At 40.8% G+C, this 13,877-nt stretch overlaps 1 protein-coding gene across 2 annotated transcripts in view; it reads left to right on the plus strand.

Moving 5' to 3' along the window:
• Positions 1–834: 834 nt before the first annotated feature.
• Positions 835–13,877, plus strand: part of RASA2 (RAS p21 protein activator 2) — a 50,674-nt gene continuing 37,631 nt past the window's right edge. The window contains exons 1-3 of one of the 2 annotated variants that reach the window (XM_074592709.1): positions 835–853; positions 7,810–7,915; positions 13,389–13,492. In XM_074592709.1, coding sequence (XP_074448810.1) covers positions 7,839–7,915; positions 13,389–13,492 — 181 coding nt within the window. In that variant the 5' untranslated portion in view covers positions 835–853; positions 7,810–7,838. Of the gene's footprint in view, positions 854–1,089; positions 1,254–7,809; positions 7,916–13,388; positions 13,493–13,877 lie in introns of those variants that run through there. The other variant, XM_074592708.1, reaches the window with a different exon arrangement.

The raw sequence follows: 13,877 nt of genomic DNA on the forward strand, positions 1-13,877 counted from the left end.
CTAGTCTCTAACTTCAACTAAAAGTTAAGCTAAACTATGCAGGTCATTTTGGGATGGACATCAGGAGATGTATAACTGAACTAAAAAATTTTGACGTTTGCTACATGTAACATATATTTTTCTCTATTTCAAATGCTAATTAAAAAGATGAGTGGATCATCCCAATGCTTGTGCATCTAAACAAAATGTAAATCAATCCTCATTTACGATATACCCCAAATTAGAACAAATATAATGAATGATATTGCTGTCTTCTGTGAAATGAGAGGACGTGGCACAGCTGAACGACAGGCAGCAGCATGTGAAGTAAACCAGTAAGTGTCATCATCGCTGTTATTTGGTATAAACTTCCATAGTGTAGGAGTTACCACTGATAGTTCAACACCTCGGCTGACATCAAAGGTCGGTCAGTCGCTGACGGCTCTCACCAGGCCTGGGGACTGGGGTACCCTCAGCGTGCGCCCTGGTGTCACCAAACGGACCCTGTGGCCGGCTGGGTTACGCAGAGCCAAGGAAGACGCCTGCCACCCCCGTGGGACCGGGGCGAGCTCCAGGGCTCAGCGGGATCCCAGCGAGTCCCACATCATGGTCCGTATCTTCAAGAAACGCCGGTTTAACCCGTGGTGCAAAGGCCCTTTAATTCCCGGTGGAGGCGGGCTAGCTGAACCGTTTCCTACTTGTTTTATGGCATTTCTTACGCGGCCCAACAAGCGAATGTAAACGAGCGAGAGCAGAGGGAGATTCGGCCGAGCCCATGGCGTGCCTTTCACAGGGACGGGCTCAGCACACCAGAAATCGAAGCAGCCGGCTCCGTCGCTCGTTTCGGCCGCTTAGTGCGAAGAATACCAACGCGGTAAGTACCGTGCGTCGCAGCTAGAGCCCCTTCGCCCCCCTCACAAAGCAGCAGGGCGGCCGGGACCACCGGGCACCCAGGGAAGCGCAGCCAGACCCCCTGGGCCGGCCCTGGCCGCCGTCAGGGCGGGACCGCCGGGCCCTGCCGGGAGACGGCCGCCATCGCGCATGCGCCCGGCCGCCCCCCGCCCCGCTCCGGTCTCTGGTGCCCCCCGAGGGCGGCGGCCGGCGGGGGCGGAGCGGTGTCGGCGGCCGGCGGGCGTGTGGCGGGGCCGGGCCGGGCCCCTCCCTCCCTTCCCCCAGCGGCGCGCTGCACTGCGCAGGCGGCGGCGCTGGCGCGATGGCGGCTGGGGACGGCGGCGACGAGGTGCGGGTGCTGCAGAACCTCCGGGGGAAGATCTGTAAGTGCGGCGCTGCGGGCGCGCCGGGCCGGGCCGGGCCGGGCCGTGGCGGGGCCGGGCTCCCGGGGGCCGCCGCGCTGAGGTGCCCGCTCCTGCCCGGGCTCCGCGGCGCGGGCCGCCGCTGCTCCCGCTCCTTCCCCGCGGCGGGGCGGCGGCTGTTGAGGCCGCGGGGGGCGCTGAGGGGGCAGCGGCCCCTCACGGCGGGGCCCCTCGGGCCGGACGGCGAGGAGAGCCCCGGGGCGGTGGCCCGGGAAGGGCGGGTGGGGACGGGCCGGGGTCTGCGCGGCCCCGGGGCCGGGAGAGATGCGGCGGGGCCGCTGGAGCCCCGGGGCGGCTGGGGAAGCATCCGTTGGTCCGAGGTTTTCCTTGAGTCAGCGGGTGAGAAGAAATGCCCCCTCCCGCCCCTACCTCGGGCATCGGAGTCTGTTTGTCAAGCAGAAATTGCGAAATTATTGATGTGCAGGAAGTTGGTGGTAGAGGGCCACTCTGGAAACGGTCATTAATGCGCCTCTTTCTTTGTGTAGCGTGTGTGCGAGTGAGCGGGAGGCCGGTGGCTTTATTTTGGTGGTTAGGAAGTGCTGACTAAAAATACCTATAGATTCGGTAACGTGGGAAGCCAGGGGATGAGCCGGGGAGGAGGGGCCGGGGAGGAAAAGAGATAGTGGGGTGCGGGGTGGGAGGACTTCAAAGCCAGGAGGAGAAACAGGATGTGCGGCGGCTTCCTGAAGGGTATCAAAATACATTCATACCACTCCGATGCAACCCGTTTATTTCCTTTCTCACGCAGTCGATACTCTTTTTTTTTTTTTTTTTTTGAGAATGAAGCAAAACAAGTTGAATCGGGCACGGCGCGGGGGATTCAGAACCGGTTGTGGAGATGTGTTGAAGGGATTAGGTTTGGTGGAGGAACGGGAGTCGTGTTTACTTAGGTATCGTCATGCAGTATAGACTTGAGTGTGTCTTCAGTAAATAGAAGTGCGGGTCATGGAAATAGGGGACGGCAGGACGCATGGCTGGAGGTCCTTTGGCTCCAGGGTCAGCTGTAGAGAGCGATCGCCTGTTGAGTAGACAAGGCTGAACACATGCTTACTGAGATCTTACGTTGTCAGGAGTTATCACAGAAATAATACATGACAGCTCGCCTGTAAAAAGAGAATACTGTTAGCTTTGGGGCTAGGGCATTAATTACTGAAGCTGACTTATTTATTGACACCATTCTGCTCCCTGACTTTTATCATAAGGTTTTTGTCAACACTGGACAACACAACATCCAAAGAGTTTACCATTTTGTGATACTTGAACTTGATAAAAGTTTTCCATTAAGTGTCAAACGACAAAATCCAGAATGTATCGAGACTTATGTTGAAACTAGCTTATTGTCCCACTTCTGTGTCCTGGATTGAGCCCACGGTTGTATCGTAACTTTGAATGTTTAATTACCTGGCAAAAGTAATGGTAAACTGAGGACTGTGACTGCTTCCTGGGGAATACCTAAAGAATTTGTTGCCAAAGATGGACCTGTAAGAACTGTAGGAGCCCGTTTGGAAGTGAGTGGAAATAATGGCTGGAATAAAAGATGCATCTTGGAAACTGTGTGAAAATCACTTTGTAAACCTACTTGTTTCTTCTAACAAAACAAAACACTGTTTTGGGAAAAAAAAAAGATATGAGTTAAATATGCTGTGGAAGCTTGCAAATCCTCAAATCCCTGGGTGCTCTTTCGTCTTCCTTGCACAGCACACGCTGTTTTATTTTCAGTTCTTGCTGGTATTTTACCAATGTGTTTTTTAGGGGAAAACCCTCTGAATGAACAATAATAAACAAATGTAATAATGTAATCCCCCGTGATCTGGAGGGATTAGCAGTAGCAGACCTCGCTTTGGGAAGTTGTTCGTAGTCTGTAAGAACTCCTTGTAACGTGTTTCTTAGAAGTGGAATGCGTTTCAGTGCCTAAGCTTTGTTGGCATTTAAACTAGTGCAAGACTTGACACTGACTCATTTTATGTGTTGCATGAGAGAGCGTGGTAGTTTTAATGAGGTAATGTCAGTTCTGTGTAAATCTGCATGTATAGGAAACACCATCTGCAGTAAGTTCTTACTTATACTCTTGTTTTACAGTACATGAATAAGTGGTAGAATCTAAAGTTAGTGATGTTACACAAATCATCAAGACAGATTTAGAATTGAGGCATATACTTAAAGGTGATTTAAGTGGCTATTGCATACCTAGCGGTGAGAAAACAGAGTAGGAACACATTTGCAGTCCCTGGTCCTCTCTGTTTTGTGGGATACCAGTGTTTGCAGCCACTCTCCTGCCTCCGGTTTTCAAGTAAGACGCATGATGAACTGGTCTTACCAGTTTGAGACCCCATAATATTTTTTGAAAAAGTGGTATTGCACTTTAACAGGTTTCTGCCAGAAATCCACTGAAGATCTATCTTCTTTTTTTTTTTTATGACAACTCCTTTGTGTTGGTGGCTCTATTTTTTGTGTCATAGTAATGACAAAAGCGCTTTACAAAGGTAGGTGGATATCATGTAGTTTTAGGCATGTCTCGTAGTGTTTTAAGCTGTATAACTAGCTTCTCTTTTCGTTTTCTGACATACAGTAGTACATTTTTAGGTGGTAAGTGATTTTAGTTGCTTTGATTTTTGGTGTGTTTACTGAAACCTTAGTGAAATGCTTGGGAAATGTCTCTGTTGTCTCGGAGCTCATTTGACAAAATTCAGGACGCGTTCTTTTTCAGACTTCTTGCGCTGAGTTGTTAGCACTGCCTGGGTATCTCAGATTATGCTGCACTCCTGGAGCGGATTTAATTGTTGCTGTATAATATGTTTAGTCCTGTGAAGCAAAGACTTCAGAGTTTGTGTACATAAATGTCTTCTAAATTGCTTTGTTCCGGGTCCCTGTGAGAGGACGTACACTAATTGCACGCTTTCACTCGGCAGAGGATATTGTGAATAGCGTTTATCTATCCCACCTCCTGCTTTTGCTGAGTTTCTGATGCGCTGTTAACAGTGACCAAGCTTTGACTTGATGTTTTCATAACAAATGATGTGCAGGCGAGGGAGTTGGACAGAACTATTGCATTTGGTAGGTTGCTCCAGTGTTCTTACTACTAACTCATAACGTGTGTGGAGAATATGAATTTATTAAATGTTGTACGCCTGAATTCCTATCACTCTAACACTTGAGTTTTTATTAGCATTGCAGCTTTTCCTTTTCATTTAGATTTGATCTAATCTTATTTTGATGAGAGGGCTTACTAGGTATTTATATAGAGAACCTAAACAATATTTTCCAAATATCTTAAAATCCAAACCAATATACATAATTGGCAAAAGTGTGGGTTGTTTTTTTTTTTTTTAAAAATTGCTATTATTATTTTTTGCGGTTTTCCTAAAGTAGCTGAGTGGCAGTAAAGAAATTTAGTTTAAAAGTCAGGTAACGGGTTGCAATTGTGAACTTCCATCTTTTCAAAATAAAAAGGTTGATGTTTATTATTTTAGTGACGCGTTTCATGGTTTCCCTGTTGAATTAGGCTACTAGATATGTCATGTGAAAATATTTTCTGGTTTAAATTAGTCCAGTGACCAAAACTGGTGAATTGATACGGTCAGTACGAAATAAATAAGTGTGATATTGCTGCTCTTTCATCACTTGCACGTTTCGCCATTTGAAGTGCAAGTTTAAGTGTCACGCTGTGCAGTTTTAAGTGACAGCCTCTGTGAAGAGGCTTGGAACATAGTTCTGCAGTTAGGTCTAAAACTGGTTTAATTTCTCTCTTCTCCCCAAAACAACTTTATTTGGTGATTCTGACTAACCATTCATACTACCTACACTTTCTAAACAAACCCTTGGAAAACATTGGTGTCCATTTCCTCAGTATACTTCTCCCATTTCTTACCGCTTTCCCTTTGCATCCTTTGAACGGTGAAACGTGCAGTCTTCAGAATGCAGAATTGCATACTTGATGAATGCACCAAAAATCTAAACAATCAAGCAGGTATCTGGTGGTGTTCATAACTTGATTTTTATGCAACCATTATAACCATAGGTTTTTGGTGAAAAAGTAAGACTTAGTGTAATCAATCAAAGACTGGACCACCGTATGGCTGACAAGTCTCCCACAGTCACAGATATTAAGAGGTGTTTGGAAAGATGTGAAATCCCGTGCTCCGTACTTCACCTGACAAGTGCTGTGAGGTTATGTTTGACTCAGGACTGAGAATCATCCTCCCTGCCTCCCCAAAACCTAAATTTGTCAGTGCCTTAAAGTTAAACACTTGGGCTACAAAGTAAAGGCTTTTATCCCATTAGAAAACCAAAACTTCTGTTTCTTCTGTTCCCTTGGGTAGAAAGTCTCTTTTAATACTGAAAGACTGCAGTATAGTAGACATACAAATTGTGACTTATGTAGAAATATTTAATTTTTACTCTTTTAAGGAAACATGAAACTATAGTAAATGATTTCCTTTCAAAGTCCACTGTACAGTGCATTTAAAGTGACGATTAAGTAATGTTATATCTGAAATACTTCATGTAAAAATAGGATGGTGAAGCTACAGAGTATAAACTAAAAAATGAAATTCTTATTAGGAACAACTGACACGTGCAGTTCATGCTTATTAATTACAGACTACAGTATCAGAAGCTCTCTGGGGATTACTAGCCTCTTTCATGAATTTATTTTTTTATTTTCTTTCATATGTTTTATTAAAATAGGTATTATTTTTTTTAAGGCAGTGTTCAGTCATTGCTGCTGTTCTTGGTTCTTCTGCAATATCTCACTTAAGGGTAATTTCGAGTGTAGTCTCTTTTTGGAGTATAATGGTGTTAAAAACCGGTTCAGCTCGTGCCTCTCAATCTGTCAACGTTAAGTGTGGCGTTTAAAAATAATACGTATACTTCCTCCTCTCCCACACCCAAGTTGATGAAAAGCTCATTGATGCTTCTGAGAGCACAAGTTTTAACTGTGGAAGTTGCTTAAGTGTCTGTTCATGCTTTCCATCAGCATACATATCCCGACTTGGCAAACATGAAGTTCAGTCTCTGTTCCTGTTAAACGGTCACGTTCTCTGCTCAGATACAGTTGTGGTAGGCTTTACAGTGCCAGGCGTTACTGACTTGACTTTCAAGACTGTAATAATCTGTTTAACACAAAAGAAAAAAAAAAGCAGGGGGAGAGAGGAAGAAAAAGAAAATTCTGATTTTACAGTAAAACTTACTGCACCGTGCTTCATATCTGCAGTTTTTTAAAAAGGAGTATATGTAAGACACTTTAAACCTACTTTCAAGCCGTGGTCTTTGAAAGTGGAGGTGTTACGTTATTCAGATATAAGTAGTTAGAACTCAATACTTTGATGTAGTTTTCATCCTATTAATTTGTCATACCTTATCTAAAGTTTAGAAAATGTTGATTCCACATTTCATTGGGAGAGGTATTTCTAGTAGCAGCTGAGGATGGACACTACTGTAAAAGGTCCTGGATAAGACCTCGTGCAGAAAACAGTTCTGGCTGCCTGTGTTTAAGATAACAATTAAAGAGGAAGAAGGACAGGGAGTATTTGCTTGCCAATTAGGAGACTCTCAGAGAGAGTACCAGAAAAGCTCATCTTGTTTCTTTTAGCAGAATAAAAGGTGAAAAGGGTCTGTTTGCTGTCTTCAGAGACATTCAGAGGGGAAGGAAACATCCAGGGAGAAATAACTGTTTAAGCTAAAGGACAGTGTTGTTGCAAATCTGCCTGCAGCATTCAGATTCTGTAAGAGCTTTCCAATTTGAGCGTTGGGAACTGGGTAACTACTTAGAAGTAACCATTTCTGAAAAGGGCTGCCAAATGTCCCGCATGTGTTATTGCAGTGGCCTAAACACTATGCCCAGGAAACCTTGTATTCCTCTGTTGACAATCATCCTGTCTCATTAGAAACTTCCTTTTCTACTTGTTCTTATCCATGTTGCGTTTAGTCAGCACATGATTTTTTTTTTATTTTTTTTTTTCCCCCCCTCCTGCTAGGCCAGACAGTTAGGGAAAAATAAACAGCACTCATAGCTGGACCTTTGAAAATATATCAGTGAACTGCAAATCAGCTGTTCATTGTGGAACATGAAATAGAGATTTGATGGGTAAGTCTGTATTAATCAGCTTCCTTTAGCCAAAATACTTGCAGAGAAAATACCAAGTGAACAATAACTCAGCCAGATCATGTCTTGGTCTCATGACCTAATGCTGTATCACCTCGGGCTGCAAGCTTCTCGGATTTAGCAAGCCACACAGGGTCAAGCCCGAGATGAGACCTCTGAAGGGAAAGTGTAGGTGCTGGAGGAAGCGGTGTTGGTGAGTCAGTGCTCTCCTCCTGTCGGCTCTCTGTCCGTGTGAAGCTGGGTGCAGCAGTCTCTGTACGCTATTGGACCTTACAAATTAAAAATTAGTATGGAAATGCTAGCTGAATGGAAAAGTAACTTTTGGATGCACATTAGAACCGTAAAATTCTTGTGTCTAATATTTTGTGGGGCTTTCCCCCCTCAATATTTACAGTCTTTTTTTTTTTTTTTCAGATGACGCCAAACACTTAGTACCCAACAAAATGAGAGACTTTTTCTGTACCATAAACTTGGACCAAGAAGAAGTTTTTCGTACACAGGTAGTTGAAAAATCTTTAAGGTAAGCCTAATTTTTAAATGGAGATGATAAGCAAGACTGCCTCGGTTGGGAATAAAACCAAGATACGTTATCAATGTGGTTCTGCTTTTTCTTGTACCTTTTTAAAATGAGAACTGACTTGTGGCAGCTACTCAGAACATGTCACAGCAGTGTGTAAATCAAGAGTAGCTGAAAGAAGACAGAATTGAGGCTTGTGAGTTCTACGGTGCTTTTAAAGTGAAGCATGCTCAAACATATTTCACTATAACTTTATATTGTTCCATTAGGCAGCATAACATTCTTTTTCTTACTAGGTTGTTTCCAGGGGAAAGAAATATGCTCAATACCTGCTCTTCATGTCATTTCCTACTTCTGACATGTAGTTGGTCTTTATTGGTGGAATTCTGCTTTTAGTGTCTGTCTTGTAAAACCTGTTTCTAGAATGAAGGAACCGGAACTTTTCCATGTATGAGAGTTGCGTGTGCTGTGGGATGCCCCCCTGAATAGGCTTCACTCGCTCCTGAATTCTTGTTTTGGGAACTACACCCAGCACTCACACAGAATGCCTTGCTTTGCCTCCCTGAGCAGCGCTTACCTGTAGATTCTGCTACTGCTTTAGAGCCTTAAAAACAATCAAAGAAGAAGTCGTGATGACACAGCTGCAGTAGTGTGGGTGCTCTTATGTCTCAGAACTCTTTAAGCTCACTGCTGACCCACACTGAAGTGTCGTTGCAGCTGCCTCGCTCAGGGCACCTGAGTGATGGTTTCAGTTACCTGGAGGGAGATGTTAAACCTTCCTCTTAAAACCCAGAAAACCTGCTCAAACTCTTGAAAGTTTTCCTAATTCTTGTTGTTTCCAGTAGTTTTATTTTTGGTGTTTGTTTATTGAGCTATCTCTCTAGACGTTTCCAGGTGAGGAACAGCATACTGCTAATATGGCAAATTTAAACAGGCAATTTTACTTTTTCAAAACATTTTAAGGCCTCCATATGCTTTTGCATGAAAAGCAAACACCACGTGCATGCAATTGGGAGCAAATATTTTGCTCATACTCCTGATCTGTGACTGCTGTAGTCAGATCCAGAAAATTTTCAGAGTTTTAAGTGGTTGCAATTGACATTGATTACCAAAACAAACTCAATTGAGTAGTCCTTCAGAGAAGGATGTTAAAGAGACTGTATTGATAAAGCAGAAACTTAAAATTTGCCCTTCAAATAGACAGTAGTTTTATGGGTAAAAGGGAACCCAATGTATCCTTTAAAAAGAAAGGCACTGCTGTCTGATTTTTGACATATTCATAGTTGAAAACCTAAAAGTTACTACTGTGCTTAGAAACAAGACCCATTAATGTTTATGCAGACACTTTTATCTTGTTCGGTTAAGAATTATTAAATTTATATACATTAATCACTGGATAATAAAGAAGTATTAATTGCATAGTAAAATATTTTATAAAATAAATTGCCTTAGATCCTTCAAAATTTTTTTAAATAGTACTGAAGTTTTAACTGAAACTCGATTAAATGAAAACAGTACTTTACAGAGGAAAGGAAGAAAAATCTCACTATAACAAAGCAACAGTTTACGGGAAGGAGGTCTCAAGTGACACGCACCTCCCCCTCAGATTGGGAATGTTGCAGGTGATATGAAATTAATATTTCTAAGTTGAGAACATTTATTTGGAGTTAGAAGTCACTGTTCTGGATCACCCTTTGCCCATTGGTGCCTTTTTGTCTCCACTGACTACACAGGGAACTCCTTCATCCTCTGAATTATGGCTGTGTTAAGTTAGAGTCACGGCATGAGTGGGGTTTCACACAAATTGGTCAAACGTAATAAAATAAGTCATCCTCTATTAGCACCAACCAGTGTTGGATGCCTTCACTCGATTACTAGTGTGTATGCAGTTATGAAGGCTGACACTTGTTCCAAAAACTTAATTATACCATCTTGTTGCTTATTACTGTGTTAAACTGGAATACCGTACGAACCTAGAGGTACTGGAAGGGAAGATGAAAGCTCTGATCTCTTATTAGTCTGAAAACTTTATAAACTGCTTTTCAGTAAGGTGTAGTACAGTGTAATTTCAGCCATAAGTACAACTTTGAATTTAATTGCTTTGTCTTATATTATTTGGTTTTTTTCTCATACACACAATTCACAGTCTGTTTTTCTCACCTTATTCTGGGTTACAAATTTATACTAGCTGTAATCTAAATTGTATTCTACAAATATCCGCTAGTTAAATGTCTGTGGAAGTAATTATCACTAGAATTAAAATCACATTTGACTACAGTGATTGAAAAATAATGAATAAATGTATTTTTAAATGTGCAAATAGGTTTAGGCTTCCACCAGCACTGGGACTATTGTTAGAGTGCAGATGCGAAGCAAATGACTTTTCGAAGTTAGAAAAACATGAATTAATACTGAAGTGAAAGAAGGATATTTTGGCTAATGACTCAAGAAATATTTCCTGACATGGTGTGGGATTTCTGTGGGGTCTGAAGAAAGAAATTTTTTTTCCCTTGTAAAGTCTGAAGAACTTCTGTGAGCCTCCTCAAATATCCATGGTGAAATATGAGGAATTGTGGAGGGGTTGTGCTATGTGTGTGTTGCATTTTTTATTATTATTATTATTTAAACTAAATTCAGTTTCTTTTTTTCAAACTAAACTTTGTGTGAATGCAAGGTTATAGCAAAAATTATTTCTCTTGTTGATATAGCTGTTGCTTTTATCAAATGACAGATCTAGGGGCATTGGTCAGTTCCTGTCATAGAACTGCCAGTTTCACGTAACATGGAAGGGAAGGGCAAAGGAGTATGTCACACATTTAAATTTCATCTCCTGTATTACGGTAATCCAGTTCTTCCTGTATGTCAGTCTGGTCTTCCTTTGAATTAGCACTATCTTCTAATTTTGTATCTGTCACAGTCTTTAAAGTTCTTGCATCAAAGTCACAAATGAAAGTACTAAACTGACTGAATCCCTGAGGAACAGGTTGAGTAAGTTCTCCATTCAATTATTCCTCATTGGTATAACCTATTGTACCCCTTCAGCCAGTTCTGTATCCACCTAAGAATTTCTTTACTAGTCCTTTGTATTCTCCACCTTAAATTTTCTCTCTGTGCCTCATACTTTGCTAACAAATTATCAACAACTCATTCATAAGGTGGTGGTGTTAATCTAGGTAAGGAAAAATGTATCGATATGAATAAAATAAATCTATTTGTGCTCATACTATTCACCTGCGCTTTCTGGCCAAATTTGAGACTTCATGTAAATGTTGAGGTTAAAATAATGATTGTTAGTGGCTGATCATTCTGTGAAATTTGTACTTTTTAGCTGTAGGATATGGCTGCTAGAAAGGTTTTTGGAAGTCTCTGCTAATAGCCTCCATCTCAGGCTGATTATAACTGGATGCACAGAGTTATATAGATCCAGCAAGAATCAGGACTTAATGCTTTGTGACAGGAAGTTGTTGATGTACGTCGTAGTGGAGTGTTCCTCTTAGGGTGTCTGGCTGAAGCTGAGCTAATCGCAGTTTCCCTTGGTGCCAGTGCCAGCTATTCACCCACAGTTCGCTCTTTCCGCTGTAACATCTCTTTGATTGTACTGGTACAACTATTATTTGCATAGCTGTTAGGGGAGCCGTATCACAGAATTGACCAAAGTTTAAAATAAGCCTTTGTTTCATTATTTTTTTTTTTTTTGGTCTGAGTTGTTGTGTCAATACAATTAAAATGAGCAGCGAAGGTAATAAGGAAATTGAGGCTGCTTAGGGCTGCACTGCTGGTAAAGGTAACGCTTGCGAATTTATACCTTTAGTGGTGGAGTTGATGAGAAGAACCCAGCCCTTGAAATCAAAGCTGAATTTGTTGGCTTTCAAATTTAAAAAAAAAAAAAAAAAAAAAAGAAAAAGGAAAAAAAGAAAAAAAAGTGGGGAGCTGAAAAACCACAAGCAGATTTTTCAGCTGAGAATTCTTAAATTATTTCTCAGTGTAGTGCAAAGGCTAATACCGATTTGTCTGCTTTAAAGCCCATGGTAAAAGGTCTGTGTTTGAACAAAAGGAACATTTTCACTTGTGAAATTCCTCATAATGAATTCCTGCAGTTAAAGCTCTTGTTTCTAAAAATCAATTCTAGAAATTTGGAATACTAGATTTTTCACCTGTGTTCTTTCCTACTTTTTAAATTAGTTATCAGCTCTTTTCTTATTTTTAAATTATTTAGTGAACCATTGGTCCCTAAGCGTTTAGTGTTTTTTGTGTAATTATTTTGGAGGGAAGAGAGTAGGGATGATATCCTATTCTTCCTGGTATTCTTTTGGGTAGGTAGTAATATGAACTGACTGTTCTAAACGTAAGCATATTTGTATTAGTTTAATAAAGTATTGTAACAATACAGTGTCAGAAAATTACTGGGAAACAAACAAAACCCCCTTTGTTTCTGGGTTTGGTATAACTGGTATAATTGTCATCACATCACTTGTCTCTAGAAAGAAAGCAGAGGCTAAAATTACTTTAATGAAGCTGAAGTTTCATGAAGCTGAATTAGTTTCATTCCCTGGTGATGTTAATACATTGCAGTTGAAAGTATTTGAAGTTTAAGAATCCAGTAGTTCCAAAATAGCAGGTTTTTTCTTGTGGATGCACATAATTTTCAGAGTTCACAACTTGCAGTGACACAAATAGCATTGTGGTTTTGTTCAGTCTTTCAAAATACAGCATTCTGACTACTGGCTGTGATTGCATCAATAAGTACTCCTTCAATTTAATGGAAGTATAAATTCCTTGAGTGAAGATACCAACACATTGTGTGAAATATGTCTAATGTAGAGGAACTCAAAAGTCTTTTTACCTAGAGGGCTGCACAAATGGCAGTTAAGTAGGGTGAACCGTAAACATATTGGACTTCGTTAGCTGGAGAAATGTGGTGACCGTTTCAGCATGCAGGAGGACATGTGTATTTGAGATTAACATTTCTCTTTTTCACTCTTCTGTTTTATAGTGGCTCCTGCGTATGGTTTCTTTTTGCAGGTCTGAATCTTTGAGCATCAAATTTGACATGGAAATTAGAGCTAAACAAATGTCAATTAGTGAAGTAATTAGCAAATTGTGTTTTAATGTAATTTAATGACATACTGAATGAAGAGAGAGAAACTAAAACTTGTGAGTGTCTCAGGAAGTCACTGGGGGTGGATAGACAGAAAAAAGAAGAATAGAATTGAAATGGCAGAGGAGACAACGCTTTCTTTATGTGCGCTCTGATTTTTTTTTTTTCTCTTTTGAAACATACGTAAAGCATTCTTAACTTGCAGTGTTATTGTATGTTCTTGTAATGAAATGGTTGCGGATGGCTTTAATGATAGATAAGTGTAGTGCTAAAGGCCAAGGTCTGTGACTGCAGCAAAAATGTGTCATTTTGATGTTTGTCTTCTGTATAAATTCCATAAAGTGTTTTTCTATTTTAACTTTCAGTCTTTCTTTTCAGCCCTTATTTTGGGGAAGAGTTTTACTTTGAGATTCCAAGAACGTTCCAGTGGTTGTCCTTCTACATTTATGATAAAAGTGTTTTGCAAAAAGACCTGCGTATAGGTAAGTTCTGGGATACTATTTACATCTTACATTAACGTTTGGTTACTTTCAGTATAATTATCTGTAATATTAAGGATAAAATTATTAAAGTGATGCATTTTTCAAAACACAGTGTATAGTGCACTTAAACTAAATGTTCCTTTAAACTTTGAAAAGCAGGATTTTGTTTCCTTCCTTTATTCTATTATATTAAAATATGTTTATTTTTTAGGCTAATAGGATATTTTATAGTCTTATAGCCTCAATACATAATTTTTTTTAAATTCTGTTTTTTCTCCACTTCTCTTTCATTGGAATATTTGAGTAATTGTCACTACCTGTAGGACAGAATGCATTGTGGAATAAGTGCAATTGTGGAATAATTCTTAACACTGTGTATAGGTTT

This window comes from Larus michahellis, chromosome 6, assembly GCF_964199755.1.
Source record: "Larus michahellis chromosome 6, bLarMic1.1, whole genome shotgun sequence".
In the NCBI taxonomy this organism is placed as follows: domain Eukaryota; kingdom Metazoa; phylum Chordata; class Aves; order Charadriiformes; family Laridae; genus Larus; species Larus michahellis.